Below are 20,891 nucleotides of genomic sequence, written 5' to 3' on the forward strand. Positions count from 1 at the left end.
AGGGGAGGGAGCCTACTTCAGTCTGAGATTCACCTGAAGGTACTGGCACCACCAACCCTACCCCAAATGCAACCCCAGTAGTCACCTTTCAACCAGGTCCTGTTCTGAATCAGAATAATACTACTTTTAGAAGACCCACAATAAAAGAAACAACTAGAGATGTTCCAGGCCTCTGAAGAGCTCATTACTAAGCAGGTGGAAGAAGCTATAAGTAAACACTACAGCACACAGAGAAATGGCCAAAGTGAGGAGCTCTGGGGACCAACAGGCAAAAAAGTACATGTGCAAGCAGGGGTCTGCAGAGGCAGTGACTGCCACTGCCCTTCATGGAAAGCGAATATGGCTAGAACACTCTGCCAGTGCCTGCAGGGCTGTGATGTGGGCAAACAATCTACGATACGCAGAAACCAGTGGTCCTAGGTGGGCAAAACAAGGGTCAGAGAACACATCAACCTCCCCATGCTCAGCATATTGAACATGAGGGGGAGGATTGGGGGGCAAATATGACCCAGGATTTCTGCACCTGAACTCGAGGACAGAGTGACTAACCCTGCACCAGAAGGAATAAGTGCACAAGGATGCTAAGGTATAGATCAAGATGTTTTCTGCTATGCTGGGTCCTCTGCTTCTATGCAGAAGTGGAAATGGACTCTAAATCCACATTATTTAGATATTTATTTTACGTATATGTATGTGGCTTCAAAATAAGTAAACACACTGTATTCGTATAGGTGCTTGTGGAGGCCAGGAGAAGGCATTGCATCCCTTGGAATTGGGGCTGCAGGAGATTGTGAGTTGCCCATTGTGAATGCTGGGACTAAACTCTTATCCTCTGCAGGGGCAGCAAGTGCTCTTAACTGCTCAGTCATTTCTCTGGCCTCACAGTATTATTTAAAAAGAAAACAAGGAAGACCTGATATAAAAATAAATGAGGCAGAGACATAGCTCAGTGGTTAAGTGCCCTGGCTACTCTGGAAGAGGACCCTAGTTGAGTTCCCAGCATGCACACGAAGGCTCACAGCCATTTGCAGCTATGGTTTCATATGAAACTTCTTTTGACCTTTGAGGGCACAACACACATGATGTACTTACATACATGCAGGCACATTATGCACATAAAATACAAATAAACTAGAAAAGAGAAAAACAAAATACAACATGCCCTCCAACCTAAAATTGCAAATTGGAAAACCAGCCTTCAGAGAATGGCATGGAAGCTAGTGAAATCCCTGCCACCCAAAAGCCAGAGTCTTGGATAAGCCTCTGTCTACACCACCAGGATCATGAAGCAACCAAGGTGTGAGGGCAGATCACTTGCCCTGCATAGACAGTCTGAAAATGACAGTTTAAGACAGAAGGCAAAACCCTTATTGGACATTTTCCTGTATTGTGGGGACAGGCTATCTGGGCCTCTGAAGGGTATTACCTGTCCCCTGACTTTGCATCATGTCAAATTCCAGACACCTGAGAAGGCACAGGCTAGCTAGGAGAGCCATAAGACCTATAGGTGTGAAACAATCAAGGCAAAAGGCCAAGACATGTTTTCAGGGCCTACTGCTGCAAATGTTTCCTGCACTCAGCTTTCTGCTGTGAGCTCAACTCCAGAAAACCCATGGCGCAGTCAAGAGCAGCTCTTGCCTCTGCTGTATTCATACCTGTCAGGGGGCTATATTACTCAAACACCCTGGAGTCACAGAGATGTGGAAGATGGGCAGAGAGAAGCCTGGGCTGAGCAGAGAGTTAGCTACCTTCTCCCATTGGTGCTTTTCTTCCAGCTGCATGAACATATCCAAAATGTAGGTCATATGTGCAGGGCCACTGAGCTCTAGGATGTCCTCACTCACTGGCACATGCCCTGGCCACTCCGCCAGCAGGGAGGCGAGCACATGGCGAGCATAAAGGACTGCTGTGGCCTCGTTCACACGGAAGAGGTAGTCGCGGACAGCCCTCTTGCTCTTGCAGTTCAGTTCCTTGTGCAGGAGGGCAGCACTCTTGCTCCGGCGCTGCTTGGCGTAGCTCTGCTGCAGCTCACTCTCTGTGCTGGAAATCAGCTTCTGGGTCACAGGGTTCGATTCAGCAGTGGCTTGGTCAGTACGCACAGGCCGGGACTGCAAAGCCAAGACCATCATTACAGAGGCTTGGTCCTCTCACTATAGGGGGCAGAAGTGTAAACACTTTGATCCCAAGGTAGGTGACATACCAAACATGGCAAGATAATCATGTCTGTGTCCACAGCTTTGGCGCTCTGTTCCTCCAGTCTCAGACTCCTACTAGGCTGCCACCTCTGTGCCAGAGAGCGAATTCTCTCATCGGTGGTGAGTTCATCTCCATCAAACCTGAAGGGAGCCCAGTGATGGGCACAGACAGTGGAGGAGACAAGAGCTTAAAATACACTGCAGTTGTCAGAAAGGTGATCAGAGCTACACTCTCACTATTACCCACCCAATGATATCATTAGTTGCTGACATTTGCAAACTATAGTCACATCATGCATCCACTCATCCATACATGTAGTCTTCCAAGAAGAATATCCTTGTAGCAGCGATACAAACTGTCTCTTAGGAACCACTTTTCTCTTTATCTTCCTTTAAAGAATATTTTTATATTTATATATAAATTATACATACAATAATCTTATATTTTTAATAATAAAAAATTTTAAAATCACCTTTTGTAGCCAGGTAGTGGTGTATAACTTTTTTAAAAAAATATTTATTTATTTATTATGTATACAATATTCTGTCTGTGTGTATGCCTGCAGGCCAGAAGAGGGCACCAGACCGCATTACTGATGGGTGTGAGCCACCATGTGGTTGCTGGGAATTGAACTCAGGACCTTTGGAAGAGCAGGCAATGCTCTTAACCACTGAGCCATCTCTCCAGCCCTGGTGGTGCATAACTTTAATCCCAGCACTCAGGAGACAGAGGCATGTGAATCTTTGCGAATTTGAGGTCAGTCTGATCTACAAAGAAAGTTCCAGGACAATCAGGTTGTTACATAGAGAAACTCTGTCTCGAAAAGCAAAACAAACAAAATTACTTTTTGTGTACATGTTTTGTCTGCATGTCATGTCTGTGCATCACATGCAGGCCTAGTGCCCTCAGGAGTCACAAGAGGGGGCTAGCTATCAAACCCAGGTCCTCTGTGAGAACAAGTGTTCCTAACCACTGAGACATCTCTCCCTCTCCAGCCTGTTTATATTTCTTTCTTAATTTTGGGATGTGTGTATGGGGGTTGACCTCGCTATCTTTTCAGCTGTTCTCCACCTTATTTTTAGAGATAGGGTCTCCCACTGAATCAAAGCTTACTGGTTTGGCTTGACTGGCTGACTAGCAAGTTCCAGGGATCCATTTGTCTCCATCCCACATCCCTAATACTGGAGTTAGAGATGAGCACGGCCATGCCCAGCTTGTATAGGTACTGGGGATCCAAACTCAGGTCTTAATACTTGCATGGCACACAATTAATCAAGTGTCTTCCAGCTCTTCCTCTCTCTCTGTCTGCCTCTGGATGCTTATGTGAGAAAACCAAATTCTACCTGCCTCAGTCTGAGATTCTTCTGCTTTTCTAGTTACAGTAGCTTAGACTGTACCCTGACCATCTTCCTCTCATAGTACCTGCTCCATTTCACACAGGATTTTAGATAATACATAGGATAAAACAGAAACATGAATGAAGTTAATTGAAATTCACTCCACATTAGAATAAGAAGCTAAAGGGCTAGGGAGGTAGCTCAGCATGTACAAGGCTCTGGGTTTGATTCCCTAGCATAGCAATAAGGGAGGGAGGGGACCGATGGAAGAGAGAGAGAAAGAGGGTGGGAGGGAAAGATGTGCGTTTAGGAAGAGAGAGTGAGCAAAGCCAGGCCATGGGTACAGAAGAAGAGGCTGGGTGGGAGATATGTAAAGTTCCACACAAACTCAGGAGATGGGTTCTGGAGCTACCTCTGAAATTTCTGGCCAAGAGAAGAATATACTGTTGATTATATAATCATCCCTGTGAAATAGGTCATGAAAACGATTTACACTGATGAAAACATAAGAGCCAAACCCCCTCTTGAGCCACAGCACCTGCTCTGCTCTGTGCCATCTGCTCACTGGACGGCATGAGAGGGATCCCACAGTCTGTGCCTTTAAGACTACACACATGACATTCTCAAAGGAAACTGTCACACTCTTAGGGATGACCCAGCTAAAGTGGCACAACTGCCTTTCCAGGTACATCAGGAAGAACTCCAGGCCTATCAGGGCCTCTCTCCAGATCCATGGGAGCAGGTGAGGGTCCCACACTCTCACCTGGCACACTCCAGTGCATCTTAATGGTCTTTACCTTTTCTGAACTTCTAGGAAGAAAGAATCGGTCTTTTTCATCTGCAATTCATATATGGCCCGGAGAATGTGCAGAGGAGCATTGAGGGCATCATGAGCCATCTAGAGGCAAGGGAAAAGGTGAGAAATAGACAAGGATATGTGCCTTAAGACATGAACAATATGCGCTCTGAAGTGACAAACAGTATTGCAAGTTATCCCAGGTTACAGCTGAAGAACAATATGTGGGTACTTTAAAAAAGCATGGCAAATTTTGAGTACTAAGATATGAACTATAAAAAATGCGCATTACTACTTAAAGCCACTTCAGGGGCTAAGGAATGGCTCAGTGGTTAAAAAACTTATTGCTCTTGCAGAAGACCTAGGTTTAGTTCCCAGCATCCACATGGTGTCTCAGAACTACTCGTAACTCTAGTTTAAGGGGATTCACTACCCTTTTCTGGGCCTTTGCAGGCTCCTGCATGCATGTGGTGTATATAAAAATCACACAGGCACACAACATGCACATAAAATAAATAAATAAATCTTAAAATCACTACAATGATAGGGTTCTACTATCCTTTTGGATCTTTTCTGTATGCAACAGACTGTTTCGGAAATGAAGTCTCAGGACATCAAACTGAGCAGCTAAAAGGTTTTTAAATTTATTTATGTGAATGGATGTTTTGCCTGAATGTTTATGCCTCATGTGTGTGCCTAGTACATGTGGAGGCCAGAAGAGGGTGTCAGATCCCCTGGAACTGAAGTTAACAGACAGTTGTGAGTTCCCATTTGGGTGCTGGGAATCCAACCTGGGTCTTTAGCCACTGAGCTCTCCCTCCAGTTCTTAGACTTGTTTAGGTTGAAGCACAGCCTGAGCCAAAGAGAATCCATTCCTTTGATGCCTGTGCTCCATTCATAAAATGACCAGTGAACATACCAAGAAGCAAATTCTGGTGGGTTCATCCAAGCTTTCAAGAGGGTCTAGCTTTTTCTGTTCTGGTTCTCCAGGGCTACTAACTGGCCGGTCCATTTCTTCCTCCTGGTCCCCTCGCTCATCCAGCTCCAAGTCTCCATGTTCAGTCAAAGTGTTGATCTCCTTTTTTGAGGAGTATAGCATGATCGACAGAATCTACACACAAAGTCAGTCAAGCAGAGCAAGCAGATGAGTGAGTGTTCATCAGTGAGATGACATAGCCTTTAATCATGTAAGGGTCTTTGAGATTTACCGGAACTTTAAGATACCAGAGTTCACATAGAGAGTATGTGATTAGTAAAGGAATATGAAAGCATGTTCAACTATACTTATAATAGAAGAAATGTTAATTAAAACTATGGTAGCCCTTGTGTTTATTAACTTTCTTGACAGCAAAAATGGATATTATCCTATTTTTTACTTGTTTTGGAGAAATATAACTACTAAAGTATTAAAATATATCCTTTTGACTTACAACTTATCTTTTAGAAATGACAAGATAGACTAAAAATGCTGTTCAAAATATGGCCAATGAAGCACTAATAATGGTAAAAACTGCCAAGTACTTTCCCGTCTTATACATAGCCATTAAGAAGGATGGTTATGGAAGCTGGAGAGGTGGCTCAGCAGTTAAGAGAATTGGCTAAGCTTCCGGAGGACTTGAGTTCAATTCCTAGAATTCACATGGCAGCTCACAACCATCTGCAACTGAAGTCCAGGAGAGCTGATGCCCTCTTCTGGCCTCTATGGGCACCAGGCATTCAAGTAGTACAGACATAGTTACAGGCAAAACACCCGTACATATAATTTCCCTTAGATCTTAGCAAACCCTGTAGTATTCAGAGCTGATTCTTCATATGCAGGCATCTGTGAAGTGAGGGTAAGGGCACAGCACATCTCTGTCGCACTGCCCCTTATACTAGGAGCTAGCACTTGACCTTGAAAGACTGGGAACCAGAAGAACTTCACTAAGAAACATCTATGGCCTCAGAGGAATAACAATAAAATGGAATTATCGACTGAAATCTTACATAAGATAAACATGTGTGCTCATATTTAGAAACTGATTTTAGCTCAACTTTAGAGGGAAATAATAATTCAAAACCACATTTTATTACCATGATTTAACGGTCAATTATGTGTTTCCACAAAGTACTTCTCCAAGGTTCCTTAAACAAACACTCAATTCATTTTCCTGACAGGGAGGACAGGTGTCAGGATCCCTAATTCAGGAAGAGGGGATCAAGGCTGGGTTTAAAAGCTGCACAGAATGAGAGTGCAGAAGGAGGAACTGGCTGGAACAAGCTAGCTCTGCACTGGGGTGTAGATCTTCAGGGCAGCCCTCCTCTTTACCTCCAGGTCGCGGAGGAGCCAGGTCTTACTGAAGCCGGTTCCTTTGCTGCATTTCTTCACCAGCAGCTTCAGCAGGTCAGTCTGGAGGAAGGTGGCATGGGTCTCCTCAAAACCGTGAGCCTGCCAAGGCAGGAGCGTGAAGGTCAAGGTCAGCAGAGCGCCAGTCTCTTCCCAGAGCTAAAGGCCCAACTGACCTTCCGGGGAAATTTCCAGTCAGTAAAAAAAGCACTCTGAAGCCGCCAGTGGTGGCACCTGCCTTTAATCCCAGCACTTGGGAGGCGTAGGCAGGTGGATCTCTGTGAGTTCAAGGATAGCCTAGTCTACAGAGCGAGTTCCAGGACAGGCTCCAAAGCTACACAGAGAAACCCTGTCTCGAAAAACAAACAAACAAACAAACAAACAAACAAAAAAAAGCAGCAAGCACCCTGAATCTTAACCAAAAATGCTCGACAGTGGGAGGGCTTGGATTTTAGCCTCAAGCATTTTTGGAAAGTAAAGAGGGGAAGTGACATAAAATAGGCTTCAGAAGTGCTTGTTCGGTGAAAGATCACAGAGCAAATGATGCAGTGGCTCATGGCTAAGATTCTCAGGAATCCCACAAGGATGACCCCAGCTAAAACTCCTAGCAATAGTGGAGATAGTGCCTGAACTGTAACCAGATTGGTGAATACATCAACTGTCATCATAGAGCCTTCATCCAGGAACTGATGGAACCAGACACAGAGATCCATAACCAAGCACCTGGATGAGCTCCAGGAATCCAGTTGAAGAGAGGGAGGAGGGAATAGATGAGCAAGGGAGGTCAAGATCATGAACGGGAAATCTACAGAGACAGCTGAACTAAGCTTGTGGGAACTCATGAACTCTAAACCGACAGCTGTAGTGCCTCCAAGGGAACAAAGTAGGCCCACTGCATGTGGGAGACAGTTGTGTAGCTTGGCCTATCTGACGGGCCCCTGGAAGTAGGACCAGGATCAATCCCTGGTGCATGAGCTACTTTTCTGAGCTCATTCCCTATGGTGGAATGCCATGCTCAGGCTTAATGCAGAGAAGAGGGGCTTGGTCTCCCTCAACTTAATGGGCCAGGCTTTGCTGACTCCCCAGGGGAGCCCTTTACCTTTGGGACAAATGGATGAAGGGGTGGGTTTGGGGATGGTCGGGAGAACTGTGATTGGAATGTAAAATAAAATTTAAAAAAATAAAAAAAATCATTAATAAGATAAAATTCAAACCCTAACCATGGCTGACCAGGTCCTACAAGGCTCCCTGCCTACTTCTTTGGCCTCAACCCCTCAGCTGCACTATCTTAAAGACCTGGAGGTCCTTCTGCTCCCGTGATGGCCATGCCTGGTCCACTATAAGGTCTGAAACTTACTATTTTTTTTGTCCATGTTACCCAAGGCTAGCTCCATATTTGCTGCCTCAAATTTCCCTTTTTCAAAAGGTTTGCCAATGCAGAGCTGTCTTCCTTGTAGGCAGGTGCCTCCTCTGGCATGGGAGACTATAAGCCTCATGAGAGCATGGCCCTTCTTTCTAGCTCACACTGCACACACAGTTCCATTTGGCTCTTGATAGTCAACAAATATCAACAGACTGCAGACTCATGGTGGCGCACACCTTAATCCTAGCATTCGGGAAGTAAAGGCAGGCAGATCTCTGAGTCTGAGGCCAGCCTAGTCCATATAGTAAGTTCCATTCTAGACAGGGCTACATAAAGAATACCTGTCTCAAAAAACAAATAAATAAAACTGAATGAGAATTTAAGAGCTCTGCCATCAGGGAGTTAATTTCCTTTTCTATTATAGTGGAAACAGTGAAACACACCATGTCATGAAATACATCAGATATTGAACAACTAGATGAACGGTCTCAGCTTCCCAGAGCTGGAGAGCCCAGCAGGCAAGTCTCTGGTGGTGCTTGAGACCACGCCATCCCCCGCGACTACCACTCAGTGACCTCCCTACCAGAGTTACCACCGAACACTTAAATGTCAAAGGGCAACAAACTTCAGCAGAAATCCTTTCCAGGACAGCTCTGTAAGCAAGATCACCCTGCAGATAACCTCAAATGTATTTCCTTGAAAGGTCCTCCCCAGCCCTCCAGCCCACTAAGGCCCACAAAGTCACCATGGGTCAGGGCTTCTCTCCACCCCAAATACCGTCCACTGCTCACCTAGCTGCTTCCTTCCAGTCTAATGGTCACACTGATCCCTTGAGGCTCCATGGAGCCGGCTCCCTTTATTCCTCCCTTAATTCCTGTGAGAACCTAGAGGAGCTCCTGTCAGGAATGAACTGAAAAACCTTTCAGCTCAGTTTTCTTCCCTTAAGACAGGATTATGTTTCCATGAAGCCACAGTCCATGGAACAGTATTAAAAAAACTGAAACTTTCCAGGTGGTACTGGCACATGACTTTAATCCTAGCACTCAAGAGGCAGAGGCAGGCGGATCTCTGTGAGTTCGAGGCCAGCCTGATCAATAAGAGCTAATTCCAGGATAGGCTCCAAAGCTACAGAGAAACACTGTCTTGAAAAACAAACAAACAAAAAAAAAAAAGCAAACGAACAAAAAAACCAAAACCAAAACCAAAAATCTGAGACTTGCCAGGTGGTAGTGGCACAAGCCTGTAATTCCAGCACTCTGGAAGCAGAGGCAGGCAGATGTCTGTGAGTTTGAGGCCAGTCTGGTTTACAAAGTGAGTTCAGGAAAGCCAATGATACACAGGAAAAACCCTGTCTCAAAAAATAAAACAAAACTACAACAAAAAAACCAAAAACTTATCTAAAAAAAAAACTCAAAAAATAAAAACAAACAAGCAAAAACAAAACAAAAACTGAGACTTAAAACATTTGGAAAATTCTTTCTTCCTTAAGTTATCCTTGTATAAGGTCTCAAGCATTTTTAAAAACAACCCAGTGTTAAGCATTCATTCAAATCAGATGGCATTTCCTCCTTGTTAATCCTCTGCAGATGTCAAATCATAGGTAGGTTTGTGTACATGGAAGAGGCTCACCATTACCTTTAGTGTTTTATATAAACCTTTGAGGGCCAAGGATAGGACCCAAGTTGCTTCCACTGCCTCGGGACAATGGCTGTCCATGCTGGTTTGCAGAAGGTGACTGGCAATAAAGGCAAAGTGTTGGGAGTACTGGCTCAGCTGGGCCTGAGAGGTGCCACACTCTTGTCCTCCTCCCTTCTGGACCAGTTGGTAGTCCTTCACTGAAGCACCATGCCAAAAAGGAAAAGAAAAGTACAAAGAGTACAGTTAGTGTCTACAGCCAGGTTTCTCCACAGGCCTCACTAAAGTAAGGACTGAAGAAACAAGCCTCCCAGGCTCAGGTGTGGTTGCTATATTTAAGCCCAGTTTGCAGGTGAGTACAAAAGCAGTCCAGGACCACTTATTCTTGGGGAAACTAAGAGTCACAATGCAAAATTCTTATTACTATGCACAGGCAGGTCATCGCCAAAGTTGTGACGATTGTTCTTGGTTGTCAACTTGATTACATGTGAGATTAACTAAAACCCAAGTGGCTGGGGACACCTGTGAGGGACTTTTTTTTCTTAATTAAATCATTTCAAGTGAGAAGAACCACTTCTAATTAAGATCTTTTGGGGTAGGAAGCTACACCTTTAGTCTGGGCCACACCTTCTGCTGGCAGCATATATGAAGGACATGGAAGAAGGATGCTTGCTATCTGTCTGCTTGCCCTCAGTCTCCCTGGGAGGTCTGATGTGGGATGTCCTTCTCTATATGTGTTGCTTTTATTGGTTGATGAGTAAAGCTGTTTTGGCCAATGGCTCAGCAGAGTAAAACGGGGTGAGAAATCTGAACAAAGATATATATAGAGAGAGTAGGCAGAGTCAAGGAGAAGCCATGTAGCCATAGAAGGAGATGTCAGAACATTACCGGTAAGCCGCAGTCTCATGACAATACAAAGACTAATAGAGATGGGTTAATTTAGGATGGAAGAGCTAGCTAGAAATACATCTGAGCCATTGTCCAAACAGTGTTGTAATTAATAAAGTTTCGGTGTGATTATTTGGGTCTGGGCAGGCAGGAAATGAAAGCACAGGCTCCGTTTACATAATGGTACACAATGTGGGGCACGGATCCACGACCCTGAGATTGAGAGTCTCACGGCAAAACATTGGCCAAACCATTGGCAAAAACAGCTTTATTCATCAACCAATAAAAGCAACGCATATATAGAAGGACATCCCACAAAACTGGTCTATCATCCCTTTACTGGCATTAAAGCTTGCTTCTTTGGGATCCTGGTATATACTGAAGATCAGCTGAGACATCCAGAGTCATGGACTGAACAACTACTAAATTCTTGGACCTTCTATTGATAGACAGCCATTGTTGAACTAGCTGGATCACAACCTGTAAGTCATTCTCATAGATCCCTTTTCCCTCTCCTTTCTCTCTCCTCCCTCTCAATTCATTCTATCATTTCCATTTCTCTGGAGAACCCTGATCAATGCAGATTTTGGTACCAGAAGTGGTTCTAGAGCAACAGAAGTATAGGGATGAATTTTTTAAGTATCTGGAACAGGCTTTTCAGTTTGCCAGCGCCTACAGTTACTGAAGCCTCTTCTAGAAGCTCAGAGTACTGAAAGCCTGTGGTGTAAACTATTTTACAAACTTAAGGAGACAAATGCATTTGATTATACAATTGTGAGAGGCAACAGATGTGGTGATCTGTATATAAAACTTTAGACAATTTGCAGAAAAATGAGGAAAATGATGCTCCTGTGTCTTTGGGTAAACTGACAAATGAAAAGGATGAGTTCTGTGATAAAATTAACCAACTCCTAGATCTCAAAATATGGCGAAGGACAACAATGAACTCAGTGATAAAATGGACCATTTCCAAAGGTGCATAAATGGTCTAAAGGTTTTTAAGTGTGCCCTGGAAGAGAATCTTCTTTCCAGCAGCCACAGATTTTGTTGTGGAAAATCAAAACAAAGCCCTCATTATAAGATTGGCTGAATTACAGCAAAAATTCAAGTCGCAGACTCAAAGGTGTTTGGTGGTTAAGAGTTAAGGGGTTAATTGATAAAAATGGAACACTGTATAACTTGGGATGGAGAAGAGTGGGAGGACCCTATTGAAACTGAGAACCTTGAATCCCAGGAAGGGTTTATCTCACCAGAGTGAGTAGTCTCCACCCTCAGCAGAAGATTTCACCCCACTTCCTGAAGTACTTCTTTTCACCTTTGACTGAGGAAATTAACCCTTCATTGTAAGTTAAAGCAGCAGTGGCTTTCTCTGAAGATGCCAAGAAAGGCAACACTGATGTCCCTCGGGGTCTAACAAAAGTTGCCTCTAGACTATAACCAGATTTAAAGCTAAGCAGGCTCCTAGAGGGAAGTCTAAGAGTAGATATATTATATTGCTAAAGAACTCAAGCAGTTTGCTAATTCGTTCAAGCAGTATGTGTGGGAATAGATTTTAAGGGTGTGGGATAATAGTGGAAGGAACAAAACAGGATTGTGCTGAGTTGATAATGGCCACTGAGTGGAGAATCTAGGTGTAAAATGGATGCTCAGACAGTTAAAGAAGGTGTCTAAAGTTTGTTGGCCAAAGCATTTGTCAAGAGATGGCCTACCAAGGAACAGTTGGAGATGCCTGCTAACCCTTGGCTTAGTGTTGATGAAAGGACTTTAAGACTCAGGAAAATTGTAATGCTTGAGTGTGTACACCGTGTAAAATCTAATCCTTCACTAATCCTATAAGATGCAAAATGCTGAAAGGGGCACCACCAGACCAGCTAAAGAGCTTTGTTGCCCTTTTCCTTTTGCCAGACCTTGGAGTTAGAGATGCTGTTGCTCAATTGGATGAGTCAAATGTAATGGGTTTAACTGGACTCTTGAAGTAGCAGGAGCCTGGTGCCAGTACTGAACGACCAAAGGCAAGATGATCATAGTTATCATAATGGGTAGCATTGACAAAGTGATTTTTATGGTGACATGACTTGTATGAATCTCTGATACTGGCTAGTCAATCATGGTGTTTCTAGGCATGAGATAGATAAGAAGCCTACTGCATTCTTTTTTTTTAATATTTATTTATTTATTTATTATGTATACAATATTCTGTCTGTGTGTATGCTTGCAGACCCGAAGAGGGCACCAGACCCCATTACAGATGGTTGTGAGCCACCATGTGGTTGCTGGGAATTGAACTCAGGACCTTTGGTAGAGCAGGCATTGCTCTTAACCTCTGAGCCATCTCTCCAGCCCCCAGCCTACTGCATTCTTGTTTGATCTATATAAGAGGAGGAAAAAACTCAAATGAAAGAAAGACTACACTGGATTGTGGCAAAAGGGAATCTCAGCCCCAAACCAATTTCCAGATGAGCCAGTTTGCAGATCCAGAAACCCTTGGATAAAGGCACTGCCAGGTTCCCCTGAGGAAGGACCCTGATAAAATAACCTAAAAGTTTTACTGTTATCCTCTCTCTAGTCCTTCCCCCAGAGGAACCTATGGCCTTTTACAAACATAACTGTATACTGGGGGAGAGGAAACAATCAGACTTTTCAGGGTCTATTGGATACTAGTTCTGAATTGATGCTGATTCTGCAAGATCTAAAGAAACACTGTGGCCCTCCAGTTAAAGTGGGGGTTTATGGAGGTCAAGTGATTATTGGAGTTTTGGCTGAAATCAAACTCAACAGTAGGTCTAGTGGGTCCCTGAACTCATCCTGTGGTTATTTCCCCAGTTCCAGAATGTATAATTAGAATAGAGGAACTCAGAAGTTGACAGAATTCTTATATTGGTTCCCTGACCTGTGGAGTAGGGACTATCATCATTGAAAAGGCTAAATAGAAACCTCTAAGAGTGCCTGTGCCAGAGAAAATAGTGAATCAAAAACAGCATGGTATCCCTGGAGGAACCGCAGAAGTCAGTGCCATCATCAAGAACTTGAAAGATGTGGGGGTCATGGTTCCTATCACATCTCCCTTTAACTCTCCTATCTGTTCAGTGCAGAAGACAGATCGTGGAGAATGACATTCACTAAGTTCCAATTGCAGCTGCTGTACTAGATGTGGTGTCCTTACTTGAGCAAATTAACACATCTCCTGGTGCATGGTATGCAGCTATTGATTTAGCAAATGCCCTTTTCTTGGTACCTGCCCATAAAAACCACCTGAAACAATTTAATTTCAGTTGGCAAGGCCAGCAGTATACCTTTACAGTTTTACCTCAACATATATTAACTCTCCAGCCCTGTATCATAACTTAAAAGGGATATTGATCATCTTTCTCTTCCACAAAATATCACATGGGTGCACTATACTGACAACATTATGTTATTGGTAATAACATATTTGTATAACAGAGGATGGCAAATAAATCCAACCAAAATTCAAGGGCTTTCTACTTCAGTGAAATTCTTAGGAGTTCAGAGGTGTGGAACATGCAGGAGAGGAGAAGGATAATTGATTGCTCCTCCCACCATCAAAAATGAAGCACAATGTTTAATGGGCCCATTTGGATTTTGGAGAAAGCACATTCATTCCTTATTTGGGTGTGTTACTTCGGCCCATGGACCAAGTGACTCTGAAAGCTGATAGCTTTGTGTGGGGCCTGGAACAGGTCCAGGCTGTTTCTCTACCACTTGGACCATATGATCCAGCAAACCTGATGGTATTTGAAGTGTCAGTGGCAGATAGGGATGCTGGTTGGAGCCTTTGGGAGGTCCTATAGGTGAATCACAGAGGAGGCCTTTGGGATTTTGGAACAAGGCTCTACCATCATCTGCAGACAACTGTTCTCCCTTTGAGAGACAGCTCGTGGGCTGTTATTGGGACCTAGTGGAAACTGAATGTTTGACAATGGGACACACTTTTTTTTTCTTTTTCGAGACAGGGTTTCTCTGTAGCTCTGGTGCCTGTCCTGGAACTAGCTCTTGTAGATCAGGCTAGCCTTGAACTCACAAAGATCCACCTGATTCTGCCTCCTGAGTGCTGGAATTAAAGGCGTGCGCCACCACTGCCCCTGGCTGGGGCATCAAGCTTCTTTGTGACCTGAACTGCCCATCATGAGCTGGGTATTATCTGACCCACCAAGCCATTAAGTAGGACATGCACAGTAGCAATCCGCTATCAATTGATGTGGTATATACTTGATTTGGCCTGAGACAGTCTTGAAAGCACAAGCAAGTTACATGAAGAAGTTGTCTACATGTCTATGGTTTCTATTCCCATTACAATGCCGTCTGCTGACAGGTATTCACCTATAACCTAAGGAGTGTGCCTTATCATCTGCTGACCGAGGAAGAGAAGACTACAGCCTGGTTTACTGACGGTTCTGCACATTTTGCAGACATCACCCAGAAGCAAACAGCCGCAGCATTACGACACACCTTTCTGGGACAACCCTAAAAGACACTGGTGAAGGGAAATCTTCCCAGTGGGCAGAACTTCAGACAGTACAGTTTGGTTATGTATATCATTGTGTGATTATTTACTAGGAACTTAGAAAGAACAAGATTGAAAAATTGGTGAGAAACACACATCTGAGGAAGAAGTGTGTTGGAGAAGGATGTAAAGATACTTGTGTCCCATTTAAATCATGGGAGTAAGTCATGTTCGATATCAAGGGTGACTTCAGCAGAGGTGTTCAATAATAAGTAAGATGACCCATTCTGTGGAGTCAGCCTTTCCCCCCAGATATCTGTCATTGCTCATGGGCCCATGAATAAGGTGGCCATGATGGAGAGATGCGGGTTATGTATGGGCTCAGCAACATGCATGGACTTCCTCTCACCAAGGCTGACTTGCCTATATTGTTTCTGAGTGCTAGATCTTCCAGCAACAGAGACCAACACTGAGCTCCAATTATGGTACCATCCCCTGAAGTAGTCAGCCAGCAACCTGGGGGCAGGTTTACTATGCTGGATGGCCACTTCCTCTGTGGAAGAGACACTTTGTCCTTATTGGTGTAGATACTTATTTTGGTTATGGATTTGCCTTTCCTGTATGTAATGCTTCTGCCAAAACTACCATCTGTGGACTTACAGAATGCCTTATCCACTATCATGGTATTCAAATAGCCCCTAAGTAGCCAGAGAAAAGATATACTACAAACAGCAACAAAGATAACAACAGCAGACCTCATGCCAATTCATAGCAGAATCAGTGCAAGTCAGAGAATAACAGACAGACATCTTTAAATAATTCAAAAAAAAAAAAAGAAAACTATTAGGAGCTGGGGATTAGCTGTGATGGTAGACTGTTTGCCAGCGTTTGGTCTCCAGCACATTAACCAGGTGTGGTGGTAACCCCAGCACTTGAGGCAAAGGCAGAAGGATCACAAGTACCAAGTCATCCTTGGTTGTATACCAAATTCAAGGCAGCCTGTGGTATGTGTGTGTGTGTGTGTGTGTGTGTGTGTGAGAGAGAGAGAGAGAGAGAGAGAGAGAGAGAGAGAGAGAGAGGAAGAAGAAGAAGAAGGAGGAGGAGGAGGAGGAGGAGGAGGAGGAGGGGGAGGAAGAGAGGGAGGAAAAGAGCAGCATAACAACAAATACCAAAATATCTCTCAGAATTTTTTTATCCAGAAAAATTATGCTTAAAGATTTGACTTTTAATTATGTATACACGCCTGCCAGTGTGAGAGCTTGTACATGTAAGTAAGTACAATGCTCATGGAGACAGGAGTGAGTGCTGGATTCCCTGGAGCTGGACTTACAGGTAGTTGTGAGGCACTAAATATGGGTGCTGGGAACCAAACCAGGGTTCTCTGCATGAGCTCTTAACTGCTGAACCATTTCTCCAGCCCCAGAAAAATAATCTTTGAAAGATAAAGTCAAAGCCGGGAGTGGTAGTGCACATCTGCAATACCAGCACTTGGGAGAGAAAGGCAGAAAGACTACAACTTCAAGGCCAGCCATACAATCTCGTGAAAGTCAGTCTCAAAAACAAGGACTAGGTCAGAACATTTTCCAGATAGATTTTTGTGACAGAACATGGACTACAAGAAATGCTAAGGGGGGCTGGAGAGATGGCTCAGAGGTTAGGAGCATTGCCTGCTCTTCCAAAGGTCCTGAGTTCAATTCCCAGCAACCACGTGGTGGCTCACAACCATCTGTAATGAGATCTGTGCCCTCTTCTGGCCTGTGGGCATATACACTGACAGAATATTGTATACATAATAAATATAAATAAATAAATAAATAAATAAATATTAAAAAAAAGAAATGCTAAGGGAAGTGTTTCAAATCAGAGAAAATTATACTAGATAGACTTTTGAATCTGCAAAAAGCAATGAAGAACACCAGAAATAGTAAGTGTATAATTGAGTATAAGATACATTGTTTTCACTTAGAAAAACTCAGTAATAATCACTCACATTTTAAAAGCCAACATTACATACTATGAGATTTACACTATGTGCAATAAAAGTGTGACTACAATAACACAAAGTGAAGCAGATATGGGGCACAAATGCAGTGTTTCTACACAGCTACAAAGTGGAATAACATCTGAAGACAGCACAGGTGTGCAGAACAAGCCTCAGGGCCATCTCCCAAGTGCTGACTAAAGTACTGACACCAGAGCAACAGTTACAGTTAGCGCCAATGACAGGCGTGAAGTGAATCTTTAGAAAATAAGAAAAGTCAATCCAAAAGAAGACAAGAGAAGAAAAAAGAGCTAAGAACAGAAGCAAATGGAAAACAGGCAAGGAGATAGCAGAATTAAACTCAATCAACCATAAAATACCTGAATAAGTATTGAAGCAAGGGACTGTCAAACTGGATTAAAGAAGACTGGCTATATGCTATCTATAAGAAACCAATTTACATGTTTACTATGTTTATTAATTACTATTACTATATTATCTGAGACAGGTTTCATTATGCTGCCCAGACAGGCCTCAAACTCATTATCAGGCTGGTCTTGATTGTGTGATCCTCCTGCTTTGGTGCTGAGGTTACAGACATGTACCACTATACTCTGCAGAAGAAGTCCAGTTAATTGTAAAGATTTGAGCTGGTGAGATAGCTCAGTGAATATCAGCATTTGCCACCAGGCCTGATAACCTGAGTTCAATACCTAAGGCCTCAGGTGTTAAAATGAGAGAATTGACTCCCACAAATTGTCCTATGATCTCCACTTATGTGTGTATGTACATAAGCATGTGTGTGTGATGTGGGAAGTTCTTCTGTATATGAGTTGCTTTTATTGGTTAACAAAGAAGCTGCTTTGGCCAATGGTTTAACAGAATATAGCCAGGCTAGAAGAGATATAGAGAGAGTAGGCAGAGTCAGTGAGATACCATGTAGCTGACAGAGGGGAAAGATGCGAGCTGGTAGCTGGAATAGCCTTGTGATAAAATCTAAAATAATAGAAATGGGTTAATTTAAGATGTAAGAGTTAGCCAAAAATATGCTTAAGCTATTGGCCAAACAGTATTGCAAATAATAAAGTTTCTGTGTGATTATTTTGGGAGTCAGGGCTGCCAGAAAAAGAACAAGTGGCCTCTTCTCCCAACAGATTGGTGCACCAACATGGTCTGAAATGTTTGGGGCTGATGCCTGCTACCCACTTCGGGTACAGATGCTTTTGTGCTCACTTGGGGTCTGGAAAAAGTAGCTGAGACTATGCCTGTGGCTCAGTGCCTCCTGCCTGAGCAGGTGACAAGATCAGGTCTGTTAGGAGTGCACAGGCAGGAGAGCATGGTGAATTCCTGGCACCATACACAGAGGTATTTCCAGGACATGCAGTGCGCTGCATGGCAGATTTAACTATTACTCATATTAAAAGGGTTTAACTCAAAGTTAAAGTGGTGTGCATCCCAGAGCTAGTGGTAATGGTACCTCTGCCATTTTGAAAGGTGGAGAGAGGCGGAGCCAGCACCCAGGGCCGCTCAACCAAACTGTTTACCATTTTAAAAAGCTTTCTAGGACAGAAAAGGATTACAGATATACCATAGGACAGATTCAGACATAAAAGACCTCTAAATGAGACACAGTATGTTCAAAAAATGTATGTAGGCTTGGGAGAGAGAAGCAAAAGAGTAAAGAGACAGTAAGTGTAATATAAAAGAGTACAGAGAGTCATAGGTTAAAGGAGTAAAGATAATAAAATAAATATTAAACTTGTAGAAAAAGTAATAGACAATGAGACACATCTGCTCCTGGTAGCACCAATTACATCAAGAGCATGGTGGGCATCAAAGAGGCTCCTTATGAAGTTTGTTAGTCATTTGGGGAAAGAAACTGCTCTTGCCTGGATTGCTTGATGGTATGCTGTAGGAACTGGACATGCAGGACCCACAGAGAAATGACTGCTGAACTTGCCTAAAGAAGGTGAGACAGTTCTTCGGGATTCCTGCTTCATGAAAGAGTCTGCCAGACATTCTGTGCAGGACATAGAAGAAAGCAACTGTTGGACTTTGCCATTACAAGGCAGAACAGATCTTCAAATTTCCTGCTTCATGGAAAAGTCTGTTGGATACTATGGGCCTGTGGGCTGAAGATGGGTACCTGAAACATTACAGAAGAACTTTGGATAACTGTCTAGGCAGCGAGATGTCTGTCAATTCTAGAGTTTTGGAAGTTGCTTACAAAACACTTCCTCTTTACTTAGGTAATATTATATCCTTCTGGAGTCTTTGATGGAGTTGAAGAATAGATAGTTATAGTTTTCCTTAGTTATGATAAAAGATAAAGTAGATATAAATATTGTAACTGTAATTCTTGCTTGATACCTGTTTTGTTTTATGTAATCTTGCTATGTTGGGATTGAAACCTTTATTTTTACTTAGACAGAAAAGGGGAGGTAATGTGGAAAGTCGCCCTGTGTATGTGTTGCTTTTATTGGTTAATAAAGAGGCTGCTTTTGACCAATGGTTTAACAGAATATAGCCAGGCTAGAAGATATCTATATATCTATATTTATATCTATATCTATCTATCTATCTATCTATCTATCTATCTATCTATCTATCTATCTATCTATCTATAGAGAGAGAGAGAGAGAGAGAAAGAAGGCAGAGTCAGTGAGACACCATGTAGCTGCCAGAGGGGTGAGATGTGAACTGCTAGCTGAAACCTTGCCAGTAGGTCACGAACCTCATGGTAAAATCTAAAATAATAGAAATGGGTTAATTTAAGATGTAAGAGTTAGCCAGAAATATGCTTAAGCTATTGGCCAAACAGTATTGCAAATAATATAGTTTCTGTGTGATTATTTTGGGAGTCTGGGCACCTGGGAAAGGAAAAAGCGGCCTCTCCTCTCAACATGTGTGCACACAAATAAATAAATGTAATTAAAAAAATTAAACTATCACATGCAGGAATAAGAACTGAGGCATCTTCATTGGTTTCATAGCATGCAAGGACTAGACCATTTTCTTCCATTCTTAGGAGACATAATTATGCTTAGGACCTGTTTTCCTTTTCCTGGTTTTCACATCGACAATCACAGCTCTATTCTTCTCAGTGAAGTGCTTCAAGATGATCACATTATGGGGTTCATTGGCGTTATCCATATAAACACAGCGGGTTCCCACACAGAGGACCTAGAGCATTGATGCGGGAAGAGGCATTTAATTAGGCACAAGCTCAGTCCCTTTTGCTTGCTCGTTCTTCTAAAGCACACAGGGATGGGGGTGGTCTTCTTATTCACAGGATCAAAGGATTGGGTGCAGACCTGGCACAAAATTAGTTTAGGTGTTTGCCATATCTTTGCAGGTCCTCACCCCAGTCAGATGAGGCATACAAACTGAGAAAATCAACATGAGTGCCAGAGTGAAAGACAACGGTCTCTGAAGATCTTTGTAACTGAATACATTATAGTTACCTACTATTATTCAAATCTAGAAAAATTAATCAAACGTCTAACTGTTGACAATGCAAGTATAACAACTACACAATTCTGAAAATATACCAAAACTATAAAAGCAAATTATGCAATTAAAAATTTTTCCAAGACCATTACAGATACATACACACATGCGTATGCAAGAATGTGTGTGTGTGTGTGTGTGTGTGTGTGTATGCACATGCCCTATAGACTTTAGCAAACAGGCCTTCAGATGCTGTACCTGGGGGAAGCCGACAAGCACCAGCAGGGTAAAGATATTGGTGTGCTTCAGCTGGAAAGGAAGCTGCTTGATGCAGTGGTCTGTGAAGGTAGCAATGACATCTCGCCACAATGGGGCATTGTTGAGTGACCGAAGGATCTCTGCCATGGAGCAGGCCCAGTCCAAACCCACTCGGCTAGAAAGCAAGAGCCAATGT

General features: G+C 43.1%; 1 protein-coding gene across 2 annotated transcripts in view; it reads right to left on the bottom strand.

Annotated features, from left to right (window-relative positions):
- Positions 1-20,891, bottom strand: part of Zzef1 (zinc finger ZZ-type and EF-hand domain containing 1) — a 128,169-nt gene that overhangs the window by 12,601 nt on the left and 94,677 nt on the right. For both annotated transcript variants that reach the window (XM_041664185.1, XM_041664184.1), the window contains exons 41-48: positions 20,696-20,870; positions 20,038-20,170; positions 9,654-9,853; positions 6,638-6,757; positions 5,249-5,440; positions 4,331-4,431; positions 2,201-2,336; positions 1,749-2,108 (exon numbers count right to left, since the gene is read on the bottom strand). In XM_041664185.1, coding sequence (XP_041520119.1) covers positions 1,749-2,108; positions 2,201-2,336; positions 4,331-4,431; positions 5,249-5,440; positions 6,638-6,757; positions 9,654-9,853; positions 20,038-20,170; positions 20,696-20,870 — 1,417 coding nt within the window. The remainder of the gene's footprint in view (positions 1-1,748; positions 2,109-2,200; positions 2,337-4,330; positions 4,432-5,248; positions 5,441-6,637; positions 6,758-9,653; positions 9,854-20,037; positions 20,171-20,695; positions 20,871-20,891) is intronic.

The sequence above is a fragment of the Microtus oregoni genome, unplaced genomic scaffold (assembly GCF_018167655.1).
Source record: "Microtus oregoni isolate MIOR12 unplaced genomic scaffold, Mior012 000015F_ref0000493, whole genome shotgun sequence".
NCBI lineage: Eukaryota > Metazoa > Chordata > Mammalia > Rodentia > Cricetidae > Microtus > Microtus oregoni.